Raw genomic sequence first — 24,815 nt, forward strand, 5'->3', positions numbered from 1 at the left:
ATTTAAGTATTGGAAAAATGATGCACAGACATGACCACATATATTTTTAACACCTGATTTAAAACAATCAGTCATGGAAACATTATGAACCATAACTGCTGTAGAAAATACTATGTTAAATATCACACTAAGAAACAGAAGTAACAAAGCACAACATCAGCTGTTGTTTTCATAGTGTGAATCTACTGTATGTGTGTGTGGAGCATAAACTCCATGAATAAAGTGTGGAGACACTGTCATACGCTCCTTAGTGTCATTTGACTTCTTATCTTCTACTGCCACCTGTTGGTGTTTGTAAAAATGTCTGTGGAGGATTTTTAACTCTCTGCTTCCTTTGACGAGCGTGAGTCTCTGGCACAGTAACACACAGCAGAGTCCTCTGGCTTTAAGTTGGACAGTCTCACATACACCATGCTGTTGCTATCATCTCTACTGATTTCTACACAGCCTCTTACACTACTGGCAGAAGTGTTTCTTGTGGCAGCAGAGAGGCCTCTCCTCGTCCATTCCACAGCTTTTCCTGCAGCTTGTCTGATCCAGCTCACAGCGTGCAGCTAAATGTGAAGACGTTTGAATAACTGTTAAAATTCATAAATACTTAAATACTTTAAAAAAAAATACATCTGATTATAATTTCAAGATTAATTAATCAGTTGTTTGTTTATATATTTATTTAATAATGCAGCAGACACAAATGAAGTGGAAGCAAGATCATCCAAATAAATATTTTAGTTTGCTGCAGCTGGTTGAAGGCTGTATTATTTTTAACTTTTAAAGGATTCAGTATTCAGGTTGTGGCAGTTTAAAGCCACAGACATACAGAGAAACTTGGAGCCTCCAGAGGATTTTAGCTACATGGGAACTAAAACCTGTGTGACGATATGCAATCAGAAAAATAGCTGTATTGCACAGGAAGATGTCTGCTGGATTATCTGTTAAAAATGTATCTATGAAAGTGCTCTTTTATATCATGAAGAAGAGTAAAATAAACAGTAGACAATAAGGACAGTTAACAAGTGTACAGCTGAATTATAGTTCAAACATCCATTTATTCTCTCACTCCATAGTCATTGGACATTGTTGTTTTGACCCCACTCCAAACTCCTGCAAACTATAACAAGTAAAAAGACTTGTAAATCTCAGGTTAGACAATTAGCAAAACCATTAAACTGCTGCACAAATGCTGTTTATGGTTCATTTGTTCAGCTGCTGTCTTCTCTGAGGAGCTGTTTTAATGATGTTCTGTTGTGGAATAAGCAAGATATGATGATTTAGTAATATAATTTCCACAGTCAGATCTGTGTTAAGAAATATTTTTCTACTCAAACATTGGTGGCTCTCTTAAAGTGTTGATTGTAATCTGTAAATTACTTTAAGAACTTTGAGTCAGGACATAATTTTGGTAAGAATGAGCACTGCAGGTTTTTGTACAGCTGCTCAATCAACTCCAGTCACTGTGTGTCTCGAGCACAATAATAAACAGCAGAATCTTCAGTCTTCAGACTGTTCATCTGCAGATACAGCTGCTGTCTACTGTTGTCTCTGGATATGGTGAACCGGCCTTTGACTGACTGAGAGTAGTATTTGCTGCTACCACCAGCATCAGCAGCGATCCACTCCAGTCCTTTTCCAGGAGCCTGTCTGACCCAGTGCATCCAGTAACTACTAAGCGAAAATCCAGAGACTGTACAGGTCAGTCTGTGAGATTCTCCAGGCCTTTTAATCACTGGTTCAGATTCTGTCAGAGTCTGACCATCAACACCTGTCAAGAAATAAGAGAACATAACGTGAATTTAGTTGTTACACAAATGAAAACTGTGTCAAGTCAAGATGAGGTAAAATCTTCACCTGCCCAGCAGATAGTTAAAAGCAGCAGTCCTGTCCTATAGTCCATCATGTTAAACTGTGTGTCCACTGTTCTCTGTCCTCCTCTCTGCAGTCAGATAAGTAGAGGTGGAAGATATCTGAGTTTTGCATTGACTCCTCCTCACAGGGAGCAAGATACAATCAAGCAAGTAAAGATATTTGCATTATTAGGTCAGGTCAAAATATGAACAGGCATTTGAATTGGACTTAATTTACCATCATCAGTAGCTGTGTTAATGTCAGATAACACCAATCACATCAGCTCTGTTCTTTCTTTATGGAGTTTTAGTGCACATTTTTGTCATATTATTATTGTTATTGTTATAATAATAATAATAATAATAATAATAATTATTATTATTATTATTATACACATTGTCACCTGGTGACATTCATATATAAATTTGTGTCTAAGATATTTTTTTTCTTTTCCATTCACTAAGTAGAGAGCATGTGGAGGCCGAGGAAAGGACTTTCAAGGATCATCACATGTCATTTTGAACACTCTGTGTTAGTTGTGTAATTACTAAATGATATAAAGTACTGCTCAGTTTCACAGTCTGTAAGTAATGCGATTATTATTTCATACATACTGTAAGATTCACTTTCCTATTCTTTACAAGCCCTGTAACACAGACAAACACAAACACAAAACTAGAGGAAAACATAAAGCATAACTGATTCTCTGTCAGTTATTCACAATTACATTGTTGGTAAAAAGCAACAGGAAATCTAAAATCACAACATCAGCATCTGCCATTGTTACGTCTTTCGTTGTTTTTGTATACAATGGCATTTTCCTGGTGCTCTTACTGACATCATATTTTAGGTGTCCATCTGCCCCCTGTTGGTCTGTGTAAAAATAAATTATTTGAGGTTTTTGAACAGCCTCTCTTGTAACTAAATCCAGTGTGTGTATCTGACACAGTAATACACAGCAGAATCCTCTGGCTTTAAGTTGGACAGTCTCAGATACACCATGCTGTTGCTGTTATCTCTGGTGATTTCTATTCGTCCTTGCACATTGCTGGCATATCCAGTTACAGTTGCATCAGGGCGAACAAACCCCATCCATTCCAGTCCTTTTCCTGCAGGTTGTCTGATCCAATTCATACCACAGCAGCTAAATGTGAAGCCAGATCCCCTGCAGGAGAGACTGAGAGTCTCACCAGGCTTTTTCACTACTGAACTGGAAGGAATGGAATCCATACTCTGACCTGTACAACCTGAGGAGATGAAAGGAGAGAGGAACCACAGAAGAAAGAGACAGTCACTTGGGAAGTTTTCTGCTATCACTGACTGACCATCAGTCCATGTTGTCTGATAAAAGATGAAGCAGCAAGAAGCAGGAGAACTCACAGGGCAGAGAGAGAGCAACCAGCAGAAGAGTGAGTGTGTTCATCATCCTGAGGCTGGAGATGTGACTTCTGATGCTCCACACAAAGTACAAGAGCAGTCAGCAGGACAGAAGTACACTGCACACACTGAAGATTTGCATCAGGATATCATGGAGAGGGAGTGGCTCCTCAACTGGCTCTCTGTTATAGTTACACTTAGTTGTATCTTCCATCATTTTGTGTTTCTAATTTTATATGAAAGTGTCTTGTGGAATACAACATTACACCCAGAGACAGGAGCAGTATTTTGTAGTGTTGTTTCATAAATAGAAAGAAAGATTGTCTGAATGTCACATGTGAAGTTGCAGAAAAGAAATAATGATATCATGGAAAATGTGTGGTGTGGGGAGATGAAGAACGAGTTGATCCTTGTAGTTTGATGGTCGTGCTGTCGACTGTGTTTGAAACATGCAGGGTCATTCCCCTTCAGTTTTCAGTGCCCTATGAAAATGTTTGTGCTTTTATGAAGAGATGTAGCTTCTGTTTAAGTTAACAGTAACACAAAGTTGCTAAGAAATTATGTAAGTACAGTGCATTTTTATCAATACAGTCACAGTCTTTATGAATGTTAACATATAGAACATGTGTGGCTGAATCACATGGTTACTGAGTATTTGTGCAGGTCTGTTGGTGGTTTGTATCACTGTGGGGTAATGCACACAGTAATACACAGCTGTGTCCATTGCAGAGTGATGTCACGTGTGTTCTACTTGCTGAGACATCACTCTGCTTTGTCTGTGTCTGTCTCTAACTGAAGTGGCGGCTGGTTTGATCATGGAGGAGTGAGTGACAGCTAACTTGACTCAGTCTTTTTCTCGGTCAGCCAAACTGTGTCAAATTCTGTTCTCTTGTGCTTCTTGGGTCGTCCACAGGCAGCGTCTGATGTTTCTGCATCAAGCTAGCTGTCACTGGCATCTCTGTGGACAAACCAGCTGCCTCTGTAACCTGACCTGTAAATGCATCAAAACAGCCCATGCAGCATACACATATGACAAGGCCCACTTTTTTAAATAAGCTAACACAGTGTAAATACATTTATGGAAGTCAGATTAAACAGATTGGACACTTTGCATTGTTGATGAAAACAAACTTTTTTGTAATTTCACTATTGAGTTGTCTAAAAACTATTGATGTAGTCACTGATGCAGTTATGATTCTAAAAATAACTGCATGTTATCAGTTGAATTTATTCCATCACTGGTGATGTCAGAGTATTAAGATTAATGAAAACAGCTGCTGTTACAGGTAATGAAGAAGGATTTATAAAATGTAAAGTCTGTTTCTCTCTGTACTGTAACAGTGAGCTGGCGTTGAAATCATTAGTGGTCTGAGGGCTCCTCCTCTGGTGGCTTCATGTTACAAGTGTTCAGGCACTGAGGGGTTTTTGTTCAGGTCTACTGATGCTTTGTGTCACTGTGGCTCTCTGGCACAGTAATACACAGCAGTGTCTTCAGGCTGCACATTCTGTCCGTTTAGAGTCACTGTGTTGCTGGAAGAGTCTAAGCTGATACTGAACTTGTTCTTCAGTGAATCTTTGTAAAATGTGGTGTATCCAACACGTGCTGCTCCAATCCATTCCAGTCCTTTCCCTGCAGGCTGTCTGATCCAATGTGTGTGATGGTTACCAACAGAATAAGAGACCTGACAGGTGATGGTCAGACGTTGACCTGGCTGCACAGTCACAGAGGCTGGCTGTGTCAACTGTTCACACTTCACACCTGTGGAGGAAAACATGTTGAATATTGAATGAGTGTAATAAGAGTGAACAGTCAGTGTGCTGTGATCATACTGTCAGTGTCTCTGCCTCAGTGAGACTCACAGGATCCAGCAGCCAGCAGCAGCAGCAGAGCTACAGAGAACATGGTTGGTATTGAAGTTGATCTGATGGGAGCTTCTCTTCTTCTGCTGCAGCTGACAGCATGATATCAAGTCTTTATAGCAGACTGTGAGGAAGTTCACTTTGCATAGAGAAGGACACTGACAGGCTATAAAAGAAGGATGAACTGTCCTGTCACATGTAGTCAGAGCTGTTATGAACCTTTGTTGTGACATGTAAAATGAATTGAATTGTATATCTTTAATTAATAACTTAAAGCCTAAAGTTTTTATTCTACACAAAACGATGAACAATTCACAGTGACAGTTCAACACACAAGGAGGTCAGAATTTACATACAGTAAAACAGTGGACTGGAGGGGCTGTTCCTCAACTCTAATGTCAAATGGTTTTTGTGATTCAGAAAACATGGACGGAATTATTTGATAATAAAAATGAAATTGTCTGTGAGATGCAGTATAGTCTGGAGTTTTCCAAAATGTGAATGCAGTTTCTAAAAGTCACGAGTTTTACAGTGGGTGAGCCAAATAAACATAAAATCCTCTCTGCCCACTCAGCTCAGTCAGCTGAGTGGGCCAGTGCTCTGTGGAAAAACAAAAAAATATTTTATTTAAATAACTTTCCAGAAGTTGCGGAGTGATGTCACCAGGGCGTAGCACCAAATTCTGGGCCCTGTACACTCTCAATGTCAGTGGGCCCCTATCCATGCCAGTGCACGAGGCGCGTGAGCAAAAAAAAAAAAAAGAAAAGAGAAAAAAAAGGGGTATTTATTTAAAATAAAAAAGCATAAATAGGGTTTTAAGCTACACCCTTCCTTGCATTCAGCATCTGATGCAGAACTCTCTACATCTACAAGAATAAAGAATTGGTATTAGCCTCTTAACATACAAATAACCCAACCTACTTTTTAAAGCAAGCTCACTTTGTATTTCTAGAGCCATTTCAGTGCAAGATAAACTTCTAAAAAAAACATCTGATTATAATTTCAAGATTAATTAATCAGTTGTTTGTTTATATATTTATTTAATAATGCAGCAGACACAAATGAAGTGGAAGCAAGATCATCCAAATAAATATTTTAGTTTGCTACAGCTGGTTGAAGGCTGTATTATTTTGAACTTTTAAAGGTTTCAGTATTCAGGTTGTGGCAGTTTAAAGCCACAGACATACAGAGAAACTTGGAGCCTCCAGAGGATTTTAGCTACATGGGAACTGAAACCTGTGTGACGATATGCAATCAGAAAAATAGCTGTATTGCACAGGAAGATGTCTGCTGGATTATCTGTTAAAAATGTATCTATGAAAGTGCTCTTTTATATCATGAAGAAGAGTAAAATAAACAGTAGACAATAAGGACAGTTAACAAGTGTACAGCTGAATTATAGTTCAAACATCCATTTATTCTCTCACTCCATAGTCATTGGACATTGTTGTTTTGACCCCACTCCAAACTCCTGCAAACTATAACAAGTACAAAGACTTGTACATCTCAGGTTAGACAATTATGTGACGACATGACGATTTAGTAATATAATTTCCACAGTCAGATCTGTGTTAAGAAATATTTTTCTTCAAAAAAATGAGTGGCTTGCACAAAATGTTGACTGTAATCTGTAGGTTTCTTGAACAACTTTGAGTCTGGACATAATTTTGGTAAGAATGAGCACTGCAGGTTTTTGTACAGCTGCTCAACCAACTCCAGTCACTGTGTGTCTCGAGCACAATAATAAACAGCAGAATCTTCAGTCTTCAGACTGTTCATCTGCAGATACACCTGCTGTCTGCTGTTGTCTCTGGAGATGGTGAACCGGCCTTCAACTGACTGAGAGTAGAAGATGTTGCTACTATCATAAATAGCGGCAACCCACTCCAGTCCTTTTCCAGGAGCCTGTCTGACCCAGTGCATGAAGTAGCCACTGATGTCGAATCCAGAGGCTGTACAGGTCAGTCTGTGAGATTCTCCAGGCCTTTTAATCACTGGTTCAGACTGAGTCAGAGTCTGACCATCAACGCCTGTCAAGAGAGCAAGAAAACCATGACATGCAACACATTTACAACCTAAAAGAAAACCTAATATAAAAATCAGGTAAAATCTTCACCTGCCCAGCAGATAGTTAAAAGCAGCAGTCCTGTCCTATAGTCCATCATGTTAAACTGTGTGTCCACTGTTCTCTGTCCTCCTCTCTGCAGTCAGATAAGTAGAGGTGGAAGATATCTGAGTTTTGCATTGACTCCTCCTCACAGGGAGGAAACAGCTGATTGGACTCCTCTTTGATCGAGATGGACAGAATGTTTAGTCACCAAGAAATGTTCACACAAGTTTGTAGATTAAAAAATGTTTTTTTGTGTGTTTGAAATGGAGTAACTTGATCATCAACATTACCACAACAATAATGTAAAAACAACCATTAGTGAAGCAGTGATGCACAACACGCCTGGATCTGGCATTGTGACAGATTTATGGTTATTTCATGGCAGAAAGGTTGGTAACAGGTGATCATTAGGAGGAGGACATTAATATCTGGCACATTAAGAGCTGAAAACAATTAAGTAAAAACAATCACTTCTTTCCTTCTGTCATTTCTTCATGTTTATAGATGTCACTAGGATCAGTGTTGAAGCCAGATCTTGTCTGCACTCTAGAGTTTTAAACAGGAATGGTAGATACTTTTAACATTCAAGAAAGGTTAGAGAGTTGTTTAAAGCCCTGTGCTCCTCACAGCAGAAGATGCATGTTGTAACACATGTTTAGAGGACTAACATTTAAATTATTGTTCATCATTACAGCTCTGAACTTCTTTTATTAGCTTTGGATATTTGAAAATAAAAAACATCAAGCATTTTATTCTTGTTTATTTACACCTCTTTTTATGTGAGGTAGTTGTTGTCTATCAGCAGCAGACAAACAGAAGCTGCCTGAAGTCAACAGAATAACATGAGCCAGCCTACCTCGACAAAGAGCAAAGCCACACCAGGCAAAGGCTACAAATAATAAACTCCAGGCAAATATAGTGAGGCAAATAGGTGCGTAAAACTATATCAGTTGTTCAGTTACAAATTAGGAGAGTTGCTGATGGTGTCTTTGTGGTGTCTTTCTACCAGAGCTGGCAAAATGTGAAACACTAAGAAACTGAAAACTTTCCTAACACAGTCATGATTAGTTTATTAGAGGGAACCTTTTTTAACTTACTTTATTTACTATACTTTTGTTCACTAAAATACTACTGCTACTTATCATTATTATAAGCTGTTGTTGTTGTTCTTGTTGTTGTTGTTGTTGTTGTATGTATCACTTTACACCAATAAAAGAAGAGCATGTATACACATTTTAAAGTAAACTATTTCAGGGACAAACTGCCAATAACATTCTTTATGTATATCTCTCATTATCAGCATGTGTGTGTGGTTGAGTCACATGGTTGCTGGGTATTTGTGCAGGTCTGTTGGTGGTTTGTATCACTGTGGGGTAACGCACACAGTAATACACAGCTGTGTCCTCAGGCTGCAGATTCTGTCCTGTTAATGTCACTGAGCTTGTAGAAGTGCGTGTGTGGTAAAGGAACTTGTTCTTCAGAGCATTATTTTGGTAAACGCTTCCTCCACCCCACCGATGTATAATCCAGTCCATTGGTTTTCCTTCACGCTGTCTGATCCAACCTGTTGCATAGCTGTTATCAGTCAAAGAATAACCAGAGACCTGACAGGTGATGGTCAAAGACTGTCCAGGCTGCACAACCATTGAGTCTGGCTGGATGAGATCAATACTGTTCACACCTGTGGAAACACAAATCAATATTATCTCCATCATTCATCTGACTATTCAGTGTTTCTAATGTGTTTATTAGTGTGAATCCACTGAAAGCTCCTCACAGGATCCAGCTGCCAGCAGCAGTATCAGAGCTACAGAGAACATGGTTGATGTTGAAGCTGAACTGATGTGAGCTCTTCTGTCCTCTCACTGACACACACACACTTCACTTCTTTATGAGGCAACACACAAGGAGGCTGATTTACATATAGTAAAACAGTGGACTGGAGAGGCTGTTCCTCAACTCTAATGTTATATGGTTTTTGTGATTCAGAAAACATGGACGGAATAATTTGATAATAAAAATGAAATTGTCTGTGAGATGCAGTATAGTCTGGAGTTTTCCAAAAATGTGAATGCAGCTTCTAAAAGTCACAAGTTTCACAGTGGGTGAGCCAAATGCACATAAACTCAGTTCAGTCAGCTGAGTGTGCAGAGATATTTTATTTAAATAACTTTCCAGAAATTGTGGAGTGATGTCACGTGTGCTCTACTTGCTGAGACATCACTCTGCTTTGTCTGTGTCTGTCTCTAACTGAAGTGGCGGCTGGTTTGATCATGGAGGAGTGAGTGACAGCTAACTTGACTCAGTCTTTTTCTCGGTCAGCCAAACTGTGTCAAATTCTGTTCTCTTGTGCTTCTTGGGTCGTCCACAGGCAGCGTCTGATGTTTCTGCATCAAGCTAGCTGTCACTGGCATCTCTGTGGACAAACCAGCTGCCTCTGTAACCTGACCTGTAAATGCATCAAAACAGCCCATGCAGCATACACATATGACAAGGCCCACTTTTTTAAATAAGCTAACACAGTGTAAATACATTTATGGAAGTCAGATTAAACAGATTGGACACTTTGCATTGTTGATGAAAACAAACTTTTTTGTAATTTCACTATTGAGTTGTCTAAAAACTATTGATGTAGTCACTGATGCAGTTATGATTCTAAAAATAACTGCATGTTATCAGTTGAATTTATTCCATCACTGGTGATGTCAGAGTATTAAGATTAATGAAAACAGCTGCTGTTACAGGTAATGAAGAAGGATTTATAAAACCTAAAGTCTGTTTCTCTCTGTACTGTAACAGTGAGCTGGTGTTGAAATCATTAGTGGTCTGAGGGCTCCTCCTCTGGTGGCTTCATGTTACAAGTGTTCAGGCACTGAGGGGTTTTTGTTCAGGTCTACTGATGCTTTGTGTCACTGTGGCTCTCTGGCACAGTAATACACAGCAGTGTCTTCAGGCTGCACATTCTGTCCGTTTAGAGTCACTGTGTTGCTGGAAGAGTCTAAGCTGATACTGAACTTGTTCTTCAGTGAATCTTTGTAATATGTGGTGTATCCAGAAGCTGCCATTCCAATCCACTCCAGTCCTTTCCCTGCAGGCTGTTTGATCCAAGCTGTGTAGTAGCTGCTCACAGAATAAGAGACCTGACAGGTGATGGTCAGACGTTGACCTGGCTGCACAGTCACAGAGGCTGGCTGTGTCACCTGTTGACACTTCATACCTGTTAAAAAGAGAAAATGTTTTGTGACAAGTTATAGAGCAAAAGAAGAGCTGCTGACTTTGACAAATCCAGAGAGACTCACATCCAGCTGCCAACAGCAGCAGCAGAGCTACAGAGAACATGGTTTATGTTGAAACTGACGTGCTGTGAACTCCACTGACAGCCTGATGTGATGTTTTTATAGCTGAGTAACAAGGAAGCTCACTGAGTTTGCATAGAATCAAACATATGAAGCATCAATGTTGGTCTAACTGGAGCCAATAGAAGAGTCTGTTCAGTGTTATTATATCTGCACAGTAAAAATATGCCTGGGAATCACTTCTGCATTAAATATCATTTCAATTTCATTACACACTAAATTGTAACATTTTAACAATGACACCACATTTATAGAAATGAAACAACTTTGTTGCTGCTGCAAACAACTAATGCTTAATTGGACAGTATTGATATCAATTCAATATCAGAACATTATGTAAATTCCTCTATATGATAGTAAACAGCAATAAGCATTATTATTGTCATTAATGTGAATATTAACATAAAAACACATTCATTAAGATCAGCACTGAGCAATTTGACACAACACAATCTATGTGGGATTCAAGTAAATTAAAATTTAATATGCTGTCATCACTCATCTCCACTTTATAGATCACTGCTGTCGTCTTTCAGAAATTATTTTAATCAGACTTCAGAAATGTACCTATTGATGTACAATAGAGAAATATGAACTCTCCATGGTTTGAGTATCAGTCAGTTAAGGTCAGTGAGAACAGCAGATCTGAGTGTCTCCTTTAAGTCACAGAAGAGACAGAAACTTGACACTGACTGCCCTCTGGTGATTTTATGAAGGAAAAGCAACATTATTTTTCATTCATGTTATGACTCATTGTGTCTTCATTTATAGAAATGTAAAGTTTGTGCCATGTTGTTGTGCTTTCTTTGGCCCTTTTAAGAACAAGTGCTTTTTGAGTTTTTTCTGTATTTAATATTTAGAATAAATCTTCATCAGGAACAGTTTTTAGGGCTTTATATACTACAGGGACAAAGGTAATGTGTTCTTATATTTGTAATGTAAACAACATGTAAAAAAATAATGTGAACAATAAAATGAAATAGTTAATATAAGTACTAAAAAGGTATTTCATGCTTGGGCTCTACCAGCTTGAAAGAAGTGGTGTAGGTTTTTGTACAGCTGTTCAACCAACTCCAGTCACTGTGGCTGTCGAGCACAATAATAAACAGCAGAATCTTCAGTCTTCAGACTGTTCATCTGCAGATACACCTGCTTTCTGCTGTTGTCTCTGGAGATGGTGAACTGGCCTTGAACTGACTGAGAGTAGTAGATGCTGCCACTGCCACTACTGATACGAGCAACCCACTCCAGTCCTTTTCCAGGAGCCTGTCTGACCCAGGCCATCCAGTAGTTATCAAAGTGCAACCCAGAGACTGTACAGGTCAGTCTGTGAGATTCTCCAGGCCTTTTAACCACTGGTTCAGATTGAGCAGAATGATGATAATGCAACACTTTTCTCACAATATGAGCCATTATTACATTATGAGCTGTTATTACATTATGAGCTGTTATTACATTATGCGCAGCACCAGTAAGGCTCATAATGTAATAAGTTATTACATTATTACGCTCAAGATTTTATTACATTATGAGCCAATTATTACATTATGACATTATGAGTTGCTACACCTCTTGTGATCACTATCATTTGGTCTAAAAGGACATATTGTGTCAAGATCTTGTTACAGTTTTAAGTGCATATTAAAATATCTCAGATCAGTCCACAGATGTTCACAATGATTTTACATAGTTTCTCATGACTGTGCTAAAGGTTTCAGTTCCTGAGTCTATTAACAACAGACTTGAGAGCTAACCGACTGTGAAATCACCTAATTTACATAACTGAATCAAACATGGGCTGTTGATTCCAGGTGCTGGGGAGATGATAAACATAACAACATATAACATAATTAATTAATTTTCAAAAATGTAAAATGTTTGGGGGAAAAGTACAGTTGTGAGTATTGGGTGTTAAATGTTTATAGCCTGTGGTGAAACTTCAGCCAGTATGAACAATATCAAAATAATAAAGAGGAGGAGCAACATGAGTCATTATCTTTAAAAAAGTATTTTCAAAAAGACACAAACCTCTTATAATTAAAATGAAAAAGGATGATTGTAATTACTTCCATAATACTTTTAATAGACCTGTACTTGTACAGCACCTTCCTAGTCTTCTCTCAAAGCACTTAAACACTACATGACACATTCACCCATTCACACACTATTGGCCGAGGCTATCATACATCAAACACATGACCACACTCCTCCAAGCACATAGTTGAACAGACAAATGATCTTGATTTACAAGAGAAGCCCACACTTCACTACCATACAGTAATGTCAGTTTGATTATAGATGTGAATATTGTGAGCCAGATTCTAACAGGTATATCTATGTTTGAAGACTTCTTTATAGCATAGGGCTCTCTGGGCTCAGTTCAGCTGTGCGTGGGTGGAGGGCTCAGTGGAAAAAAGGCTTCCAGACAACAAGAGAAAAGACAAACAGCCACAGAGAGGGAGAGCAGTTGATGAGTGTGCACAGCAGCAGATATGAATCTGTTCTCAGTGGTTATTAGAACTCATAAAAAAAACTGTTGACAGCCCATCAACACTTCCTCTCCTGCAGCAGACGGGCTGTGTGGGTTTCTGCTCTGCAGCCTTTCTCACAGTAAGAACACAATGACAGTTACAACCATCCACTCTGCTTAAATCCAGATTACAGGAACTTCAGTCACTCACTACAGTGTTCACATGGAAATAAGAACTAAACTACGGTTCAAAACAGCAGCATGTTCACAGTCACAGCACACCAAGAAATCAGCTCAACTTTTCTTAAATGCTGTTTCTGAAATCTTCTCAGAAATTTCTCTGTAAAATACAATTTCAGGCAAGTTTGAAGTTTCAGAGTGTTTAAACCAGCATGAGAGGATTTTAAGCACTGACTCCTCCACCGCAACATTTCCAAAAATAAGTGTTACATCTGTTATCATTGATCAGAGCCACAGAACACAAACCACTCAGACAGAAACACAAACCACGGAGAAAAACAAGTCATCTTGTTGTTTCACCCCCTCAAAAAAACATCTCTGTTTCTGAAGCAGAACTAGAGCGGCCATGTTGGTTCACCTCAGGATCATAGCGTGCATACATTTTTAACACGTCAGTACAAAAACAAGTTCAAATTCATCTCTTCATTATCTGATAAATACTCTTCATACATGACTTCATCACAAATATGTTTTCTACATGTCTAACTTTTGTATTTCTTTGTGAAGCATTTTGTGATTCTGTCTTGAAATGTGTTCATAAATATAAATCTTAATTCCCGTCTAATCAGTAACGATACCAATCCATTTCATCTTGATGAAACTGTAATAGTTAAGTGACATTTTATTGATTAATAAAAACAAACAGCTCCATTATTTCAGCAACATTCAGACTTGAGGCCGACTGATGAAGCTGCTGTGTAATCATTTTATAGCAGTCGTAGCTTCAAAGCAGCTCGCTCTGCTGTTTGTTCATGTGTGTAAACAACAGTGTCATCAGCGTGAAGTTTTACATCCATACTGACACAATTATAAAAGGGGCTCAGCACTGAACCTGGTGGAACACCCACATCTACTGACTTGCATGTAATAGCTGTGTGTATATGTTTGCTGATCTTTGTTTAGCTTTGTTGTCCTTGTTTAGCTGCATGCTTATATTCATATCTTCCTGTACATGTGTTCTTGGCGCTGTGTGAAAGTATATTCAGAGCTACTTACAACCAGAGTCAAATGACTTGTAGGTGTCAACATACACGGCCAATGAAGCTGATTCTGTTTCTGATTATTTGCTATGAAGCCAAACTGGAATCCATAAAAATAAAGAGGTTTATAAAACACAGACACTTTGATTTTTCAGTTTATTGAGAATGTGACACTGAAAGAATTTGACAAACCTGCCACACTCTGCAGAATGTATTAAAAAGAAACACAAGAACAGAAGAAATACTACAAACAATAAAATATCTGACAGACAGCTCATGATTCAGATTCAATTTCTGTCATTATACAAGTCAAATTTAAAAGTGGAAACAAACTGTATTAAAATAACACAACACAGAATTTAAGCTTGCAAATATATATGTGTGTGTGTGTGTGTGTGTGTGTGTGTGTGTGTTTTTATATGTTGAGGATGACTCTATTTAACTTGTGCATAAAAAGATAAAATTTACAACCAAGCACAAGACGTCATAAGTGATGTTTGTGAACACTGATCAAAGTGATAAATGAGATGAATTGATGAGATTTGATGGTGAGAAAAGGCGAGCAGAAAACAGTCAGTCAGCATGTGTGCAGTTGGTGGACGGTCCCTTGTTTCTGAGGATCATCAGCAGAGAGAGTCCACAGCAGTACGCCAGACTCTTCACTATCAGCACTGTGTACAGCACAAAGAGCAGCTTCACCCTGCACTGAGACTGGAAGGACACTGACACTGACACTGACACTGACACACACACACACACACACACACACACACGTTGATCAGTATAACTTGGACTTTTCCAGATGGGACAACCAGCTTTACATGAAGACAGGGGTCAGCTACAATTTGAATGAAAGCTCAAAGGCCCTTATCAAATCCAACAAGTCAGGGCCCCAGCAAGCTTTTTAGGTGTGGAGCCAGGACAGTGACTTTAAATGTTGAAGTGAAAAAGGAAAGATTGGCATTGAAGGAGAGGCAGCAGGTGATCTTACAGTCAGCTTGCTGCAGAGCTGGCATGTCTGTTGGCTCTCTCTCTGGAGGACAGGAGGCTGCTGGAGCTGGAACCTCTGAAAAAGAAAAGGAGTGAAATGTTTGGTGTCAGTGCGAAAAGTCAGTCCTCTGCTCCTCTGCTCTCTTTGACAGCGTCTCCACATGAAACTGAATCACTGCTGAACACAGTCACCAAGCCTTCATTACCTTGTTCTGTCTGGGCCTCCACTGTTCCCCCATGGTGCTGGACGGAGCAGTGGTATTTATATGTGCTGTTCTCTTGCTGACTGATCAGCAAGATGGCGGCGGTGTGTCCCAACTCTCTGAGCACCAGCTGCTCTCCCTCAGCAGGGAGCAGAGGTCCATTCTCCTCTTGTCTTTTCCAGGAGAAGCGGACCCGAGGAGGAAACATGCCTGAGGCCAGACACAGCAGGGAGCTCTTCCCCTCCAGGTGGGCTCTGGATGCTGCTGGGTACACGCTCACCACGGGCTTCACTACCTGCTCATCTGAAGTTTGACAGCAGCAACAAGCAGCACAGACACACATTCACACAGTCAGCAGCAGCTTACAGCACTGCACTGCATTCAGTCTGATCCTGGAAACTACATGGACTCTGATCACTAAACTACTCATCAATACAGCACAAAGTTCACTACATATACTGGATTCACCTTCATATTAAACACACTGAGCAGCTACTGTCAGCATGTCTTCTATGGACACTAAAGAAACTATTCTTTATTTTAATGGACGTAAACTTCAGTCACTCTAATTTAACAAGAATTGGTATTACATAAAAAAGTGTCACTTTTACTTTTAGTTTTCCTGTATTTTAAATAACTGACTGGTACATGAATACACATATTATACTTTACTATATTTACCTTCACATAAAACAAGAAACAATACATTTACCACCGTATACTTTACTCTGACCAATTTAAAAAATTGATATATAAATAATATTTTTTTTCCACAATTCATATTAATTTTCAACAATTTTAACAACACACAATCACTTGAGAAATATGAATAAAAACTGATATGAAATGAAAATTAAGATGAAAACATACTGATCCTAAATGGAGTAACTTACAATATAATAAAGTATAAAAAATATAATATGATATGATATGATAATATAACATAATATAGTAAAGACATTTTCCTTCACAGAATTTACAGTTTTATTTGTCTATATTAAATATTTGATAAACAATTAACAATTATTTATCTTCACATAAAATACAAATTTCCCTTTATTGATTACAATATAAACACAACAGGTTTCACATTTACCAACATAACAACTTTTAAATGTCAGTTTTTAGCTTCTTGTTAATAGACAATTAACACAGCATGTCAGTGTGCACGACAGTCGTCTTTAAAAATAATACTCATTATGATATTATATAATATAGTTTTTTCCTTTTGAAATTAAATCAGCTGTATTTACTTATGCATACAATCTGCCAACATTTACCCTCCAAAGAATATTTGCTGTCATATATTTAAGATGACACTGGACATTATATATAGTTTTGATTTTGTGTGTATTTGTCTGTGTGTTTATGATCATATATCATCACTGATCAAATATCATTTAAATATTAAAACCACACTGTTGTGTCAAAAAGAATTAGTCAGTTTAAAACTTTTTTTGCCGTGTCGGGCATTGACCTTGTGGATTTTTTTTTTTTTTACATTATAGTAATTTTTTTTTTTTTGTTTTTTTTTCATTTCAAATTAAAAACAATAGGTCGGTACAGTTCATTTCAAAGTGTAACTTTAAAATATAAATACAGAGTCATATGAATTGGCTGACAATATGACATACAAATCATAAAAATAAATACAATATATTGATATACATATATAAAATATAAATACATATATACTGTGCGATGTAACCATAAATTGTAAACTACTGTAGTTTAATAAATGTCATGTCTTGATGCTTTCTTTAAATGCCCTATTCATTTATTTAATATTGAACACTTTGGGTCTAATATATGATGAATAAAAATAATTAATTTTTCCCAAAAACATTTTTGTTATCTTTATAACCACCTGTAACTCTTAAATCAGGTTGATTGTAAATATAAAATGCTACTAGTTGTTGGAGGATTTGAACATTTCACAAACTGAAATCCTAAATTGTTCTTACGTGCCTGGTTTATCTCAACAATCTTTTTAAATTATGTATTTAATATTAACTAATAAAGGAATAAATAATGACATATAATCCATATTCTAATAATGTTAACATAACGGATATAATCAACAAGTTAATACATGAACAACTTTGACTTTGACACAAGATAAATGTATGTACTTGATTATGTCTTTCTTCAGTGTTTAGTTATTTAAGCGAAACACACACTGACCTGGTATTAATCTCACAAATAAAATATATGTTTAGATTTACGCTAACTTCTTATTAAAACAAATCCAGGTATGGCATGGTTCATAATTAATATCCATGGTAATCATTCATCAGCAAATTATAATCGAGCTGAATAAATTCTAAGAACATCTCAAACCTGCATTTAGTGATGATGCCAAAGAAAATGTTTTCAAAGCTTTCTAAGAAACAGCTGCATTACAAACATCTGTCTGCTCTGTTTCACATCAGTATAAACCTAAATAAGGCCATTAGATAAACTTCTCTACCATCAAGAAACACACTAAAAACACACAAAAAAGACAAAAAGACTTCGTAATAAAAATTAAAAGTTTAAATGTGACTTACGTGAAGATACTGTGACATCAGTCCCCTGGCCCCAGTAGTCCAAAGCATCACAGTGCTACATCTCCACTCAGTGCCTAAACAAAAACCTCATGTACCAGAAAAATGCCTGAAAACGTCATTATGTGACTAAAATAAACATAAATCCTGGTCAGTATTATACCCTGGTGTCATCCTATGATCATGTGTTTTGTGCTGATTCTTAATCAGTTCTTAAAATGAAGATTTACTGGAAGATAACATTTACATCTGCGCACTAACTGTGACTTAAAACGATTGATTAACTAACATTTAACGACTAATCTGCTCATTAAAAATGATGAACACAGTGTTACCTCGTATTCCAATGAGAAATATTTCATCCTGTCCTTTTTCTCTGTCACAAGAATGGGAGAGTGTTGCAGATTGTTGCTGTTAGGTTTTTGTATGGCTCTATATCTCTGTGCTGCCCCGTACACTGTGATAAACCCTCATACAAAAACCTGACACTGTTTCCTGCACTCGAGGAACAGGGACCTGTACTGTCAGCAGTGGGTAAGAATATCACAAAAATTCTATTCTAATTGACAAAACTATTTATAAATGTTACACACTTCCTATTTAGCATTTTGCATTGTACATGTTTTAATCAGTTTACTGGGATTTCTTTTAAATTCAGTGTTGTTTTTTTCCTGTCATTGTCATTAATGTACCGTGACATGGCTTATGGTCACATTTGAATCTGAAAAACTTGACTTAAAAATGACTCCAAGGTCATATTTTCAACATTAAAAAACAACTTTTAAGATATTGATGTAACATCAACCCACTGTATTGTGGTCAACAGCATCCTTTATCCAGACTGTAAAGCTGGATACAGTGCTCGGAAACTATAGCAACATAGTCTGCTTTAGAAATTATATTTTATTTAATAAGTAAAATACTATTTTCTATTAAAAAATCTCAAAACAAAATAAGAAATAAAGGAGCTATCAAACTCAGCTTGTTAAAGTGATAGTTCAGGTTTTCGGACATGAAGTTGTGTGAAACGCTGACCATCTGTAGCTCTGATGTGACGGTGTCACTACTGTCAACAAGCCTCCTGCTCTGAGAAATCGCCCGTAGCTTACCGGAGAAAAAGTAGTTCTGAAGATGTACAGGGGACACGTAACCAAAAGGTTTTAAGATACAAAGAAGTATGCATGTGTTTTGTTAGACTATTTCAACAATTTTAAAACATCCCTGCATTACGTCAGACCTTGCTATCAATTGGGACTATTTTCTGGCCAGTATCACTCCGCCGTGCAGGCCTGCAAGACAGTACGCCAACAGAAATCAATCAGACAGTTCATCACCACGCCATGCAGGTGCGCAGGATAGCAACGGCTAACGAAAACTTCACCGGCTGTTTACAACAGAGAACCAGTAGGCTATTATTAGTGAGGAAAAAGATGTACTAGCTCTATATATACACCTACTATTCAATTAAATTCAATTCAATTTTATTTATAAAGCCCAATATCACAAATCACAATTTGCCTCACAGGGCTTTACAGCATACGACATCCCTCTGTCCTTAAGACCCTCACAGCGGATAAGGAAAAACTCCCCAAAAAAAACCCCTTTAACGGGGAAAAAAAAACGGTAGAAACCTCAGGAAGAGCAACTGAGGAGGGATCCCTCTTCCAGGACGGACAGACGTGCAATAGATGTCGTACAGAACAGATCAGCATAATAAATTAACAGTAATCCATATGACACAATGAGACAGAGAGAGAGAGAGAGAGAGAGAGAGAGAGAGAGAGAGAGAGAGAGAGAGAGAGATGCAGGTAATGACAGTAGCTTACAACAACATTAATGAAAGTAATAATATTATAGTTATAGTTCTGGCTACTGTGGTACAATATGTTGAAAGTATGTATTAATATCTGACAGTATACTTGTGTGACGATAGTCATATGTGTATAATAACAGTAGAAGTATGACTAATGACTAATGATGGCAGCAGCAGCAGGAGGCATCTGGCAGGACCACGGCAGCAGCACAACCACACACGTCACACTGTCCAGGCACCGCTGCGGTATGAGTTATTCTGAGAGACAGTGGAGCACAAAGGCTCCGGAGAAGAAGCCGAGTTAGTGACATCCAGAATGGCCAAGTTAGCAAGATGCAGTAATAGGATGAGAGTGAGAGAGAGAGAGAGAGAGAGAGAGAGAGAGAGAGAGAGAGAGAGAGGGAGCCCGGTGTATTATAGGGGGTCCTCCGGCAGACTAGGCCTAAGTCAGCCTAACTAGGGGCTGGTACAGGGCAAGCCTGAGCCAGCCCTAACTATAAGCTTTATCAAAGAGGAAAGTCTTAAGTCTAGTCTTAAATGTGGAGACGGTGTCTGCCTCCCGGACTGTAACAGGAAGATGATTCCACAGGAGAGGAGCCTGATAGCTGAAGGCTCTGGCTCCTGATCTGCTTTTGGAGACTTTAGGGACCACGAGTAACCCTGCGTTCTCAGAGCGCAGTGTTCTGGTGGGATAATATGGCACTATGAGCTCTCTAAGATATGACGGAGCTTGACCATTTAGAGCTTTATAAGTTAACAGTAGGATTTTAAATTCAATTCTGGATTTTACAGGGAGCCAGTGCAGAGAAGCTAAAACAGGAGAAATATGATCTCGTTTCTTAGTTCCTGTTAGTACACGAGCTGCTGCATTCTGAATTAGCTGGAGAGTTTTTAAGGACTTACTAGAGCTACCTGATAATAGAGAGTTACAGTTATCCAGCCTTGAGGTAACAAAAGCGTGGACCAATTTTTCTGCATCTTTTCGGGTCAGGATAGGCCTAATTTTCGCAATATTACGCAGATGAAAAAATGCAGTCCGTGAGGTTTGCTTTAAATGAGAATTAAAAGACAAATCTTGATCAAATATTACTCCGAGGTTTCTTACGGTAGTGCTAGAGGCCAGAGCAATGCCATCTGGAGAAACTATGTCATCAGATAAAGAGTCTCTGAGTTGTTTGGGGCCAAGAACAATAACTTCAGTTTTGTCTGAATTTAACATCAGGAAATTGGTGCTCATCCAATTTTTTATGTCTTTAAGGCAGTTATGGAGTTTAGTTAATTGATTACTTTCTTCTGGCTTCATCGATAAATACAACTGTGTATCATCCGCATAACAATGGAAATTTATAGAGTGATTTCTAATGATGTTACCTAAAGGAAGCATATATAGAGTAAATAGGATTGGTCCGAGCACAGAACCTTGCGGAACTCCAAAACAAACTTTGGTACGTAAGGATGATTCATTACGAACGTCAACAAATTGAAAACGATCAGATAAATAAGATTTAAACCAGCTTAGTGCTGAACCTTTTAGGCCAATTAAGTGATCCAGTCTCTGCAGTAGAATTTGATGGTCAATTGTGTCAAACGCCGCACTAAGATCTAATAAAACAAGAACAGAGACGAGTCCTTTGTCTGAAGCAATCAGAAGGTCATTTGTAATTTTAACTAGAGCTGTCTCAGTGCTATGATGCACTCTAAATCCTGACTGAAATTCCTCAAATAAATTATTATCCTGGAGAAAATCACACAGCTGGTCTGCGACTACTTTCTCAAGGATCTTTGACATAAAGGGAAGATTAGATATTGGTCTATAGTTGGCTAACACCTCTGGATCCAGGGTGGGCTTTTTTAGGAGAGGTTTAATTACAGCTACCTTAAAAGACTGTGGTACATAGTCTGTTAATAGGGATATATTGATCATATCTAATATATGAGTGTTAACTAAAGGAAAGACCTCCTTAAGTAGCCTAGTTGGGATGGGGTCTAAGAGACACGTTGATGATTTAGATGAAGAAATCACTGCGGTCAATTCTTGAAGAGAAATTGGGGAGAAGCAATCTAAATATATATTAGATTCTACAGCTGTGTTTGAGGTTAGATAGGTAGGCCTACCATCTGAGGGCAGGAGGTCATGAATTTTGCCTCTAATAGTTAGAATTTTGTCATTAAAAAAGCTCATAAAATCATTACTGCTAAGGGCTAAAGGAATACAAGGCTCAATAGAGCTTTGACTCTCAGTCAGCCTGGCTACAGTGCTGAAAAGAAACCTGGGGTTGTTCTTGTTTTCTTCTATTAATGCTGAGTAATAGTTTGCTCTGGCATTGCGGAGGCCCCTCTTATAAGTTTTGAGACTGTCTGTCCAGATTAAACGAGATTCTTCCAGTTTGATTAATCGCCAATTCCTTTCAAATTTTCGCGATATTTGTTTTAACCTACGGGTTTGAGAGTTATACCAAGGAGTGAACTTTCTTTGCTTTGTTAACTTCTTTTTAAGAGGAGCTACAGAGTCGAGCGTTGTTCGCAGCGAGCCTACGGCGCTATCAACAAAATGATCAATTTGGGAGAGGTTAAAGTCGGCACAGGAAACCTCTGTTACTGAAGGTATTGGTATTGAATTTAACGACGAAGTAATATTTTCCTTAAATTTTGTGACAGCACTATCTGATAAACATCTAGTATAGTAACTGTTGCTGAGTGGCGTGTAATCGAGTAAAAAGAAATCAAAAGTAATCAGATAATGATCTGATAGCAAGGGATTCTGTGGAAAGACTTTTAGGTTATCAATTTCAATTCCATACGTCAGAACTAGATCGAGGGTATGGTTAAAACAATGAGTGGGTTCATGTACACCCTGACTGAAGCCAATGGAGTCTATTAATGAGATAAACGCAGTAGCCAGGGAGTCATTATCAACGTCGACATGAATGTTAAAATCGCCTACAATAATAACTTTATCTGATTTAAGAACTAAACTGGATAAAAACTCTGAGAATTCAGATACAAATTCAGAATACGGGCCAGGAGCACGGTACACTATAATAAATAAAAGTGGCTGCGAGGTTTTCCAGGTCGGATGTAAAACACTAAGAACGAGGCTTTCAAATGAATTATAATCTAGTTTAGGTTTAGGGCTGATTAACAGACTAGAGTTAAAAATGGCTGCAACTCCCCCTCCTCGGCCGCTGCCTCGAGGAATGTGGGTATTATTATGACTGGGAGGAGTGGACTCATTTAGACTAACATATTCATCTTGACACAGCCAGGTTTCAGTGAGACTGAGTAAATCAATATGATTATCTGATATTAATTCGTTTACTAACACTGCTTTAGACGATAGAGACCTGATATTTAACAGTCCGCATTTAATTCTCCTGTTTTGTCTTTCTGTCACAGAAGAGGTTTTAATTTTTATGAGGTTGTTATGCACAACTCCTCTTTGTTTAATTTTAGATTTAAATAATTTCGGTGGTCGGGGGACAGACACCGTTTGTATAAAACTATGAAAACTATGGCTGGGTAACTGAACTAGAAGCTCAGAGAGGCGTTTAGGACTGCAACTCTCTGTCCTGGTCTCAACTCTGGGTTGTCAGGGATTTAAATTACTAATAAAATTTGCCAGGTTCCTAGAAATGAGAGCAGCTCCATCCAAAGTGGGGTGAATGCCGTCTCTCCTAATAAGACCAGGTTTTCCCCAGAAAGTTTGCCAATTATTAACAAAACCCACATCGTTTGCTGGACACCACCTGGACAGCCAGCGATTAAATGATGACATGCGGCTAAACATGTCATCACTGGTCAGATTTGGGAGGGGTCCAGAGAAAACTACGGAGTCCAACATCGTTTTTGCATATTCACACACCGAGGCAATATTAATTTTAGTGACCTCCGATTGGCGTAACCGGGTGTCATTGCCGCCGACGTGAATAACAATCTTACTGAATCTTACTACTACAGCGTGAACACCGGCTCAGGCTCACGACACACCCTCGTCAGCTGCAGGTAAACAGAGGAATACCAAAATGGTGCAAACTTGTGATTTCCCCAGCTGTGGGAATAAAAACATTGCCGGCTCCCAATTCCATCGGTTTCCTGTTACAGATGTAACCCGTAGGCAACTTTGGCTAACCCACCCAAGACAGGCTGCAGCCATACCCGTCTCAACCCACCACCAGAACAAAGCAGAGACTGGTCGTAATCACATATGAATTGATGAAAAGATGGCGGAAGAAGCCAAGACAGGTGCTGGCAGGACAGGTGCAGTGCTGGCGTTTTTATTCTACGGATTAATTTTAAGCGTGCTGAAACCTGCCGATATTAATCTGTCAATAAAGCTCATTGACAAAGCGCATCTACACAGAAACTTTTACACCGAGAGTGATGGGACTGACCTAACAGAGAACAAACAAACAATCCATACCACACCGAACTTCGGATTTGGCAAGCATACCCTAGCGTCGACTTTCATCCTTCCTCAGCTGCACCGTCATACAAAGAAACACCGGTCTAAGGCCAGCATACAGCAGGGCAATGCTCTGCTTGTTACAATCTGTCTGCTGCTTTCTGGAGATGTCCATCCGTGCCCTGACCCACGAGGAGAGACAAGCGCTGGTTGTGCCGCGGACAAAAGATGCATGACGGATGTTTTTCCGGCTGTTCTGCGGGCCGAGTTTGAGCTACCTGCCCGGTGTCCTGTGGTGCGTCTGGTGGGTGCGCCGAGTGATTCAGCGAGGGACTGCCGAAGTGGTGACGGCCTCGCACCGGCGGATCAGCGGTGTGGCCGTGAGGAGATTCGGGCCGCGGGCGTGTCCAACATCGGTGTCGGAGGGTCAACAGGTGCAGATTTTTCTCCGTTCTCAAGCGACGGTAATTATCGCTCCACTCAACATGCTGGTTGCATGGACAGTGTCCATAAATCACCAAGCGGTCCATCTATTCTGTCGGCGCAACAGACTACATGTAAGCTGTCACCGGACCTAACTGCAAACACTGTAAAAAAGAAGTTTGGAAACCTTGCGAACTCCA

General features: G+C 38.8%; 2 protein-coding genes across 3 annotated transcripts in view; both read right to left on the reverse strand.

Annotated features, from left to right (window-relative positions):
- Positions 1-24,815, reverse strand: part of LOC144458638 (uncharacterized) — a 219,740-nt gene that overhangs the window by 159,876 nt on the left and 35,049 nt on the right. The window lies entirely within an intron of this gene.
- LOC144458641 (uncharacterized) lies at positions 14,378-18,514 on the reverse strand. Of its 2 annotated transcripts, XM_078161558.1 has the most exons (5): positions 18,313-18,514; positions 17,981-18,066; positions 15,435-15,734; positions 15,230-15,304; positions 14,378-14,978 (listed from the first exon to the last, which is right to left on the reverse strand). In XM_078161558.1, exons 3-5 carry the CDS (start codon positions 15,637-15,639, stop codon positions 14,812-14,814), a joined length of 447 nt encoding a protein of 148 aa, XP_078017684.1. In that variant the 5' UTR covers positions 15,640-15,734; positions 17,981-18,066; positions 18,313-18,514; the 3' UTR covers positions 14,378-14,811. The 2 variants fall into 2 exon arrangements, with proteins under 2 accessions (XP_078017684.1, XP_078017683.1); XM_078161557.1 differs by lacking the exons at positions 17,981-18,066; positions 18,313-18,514 and having other exon boundaries at positions 15,435-15,919.

Source organism: Epinephelus lanceolatus, chromosome 18, assembly GCF_041903045.1.
Source record: "Epinephelus lanceolatus isolate andai-2023 chromosome 18, ASM4190304v1, whole genome shotgun sequence".
Taxonomy (NCBI): Eukaryota; Metazoa; Chordata; class Actinopteri; order Perciformes; family Serranidae; genus Epinephelus; species Epinephelus lanceolatus.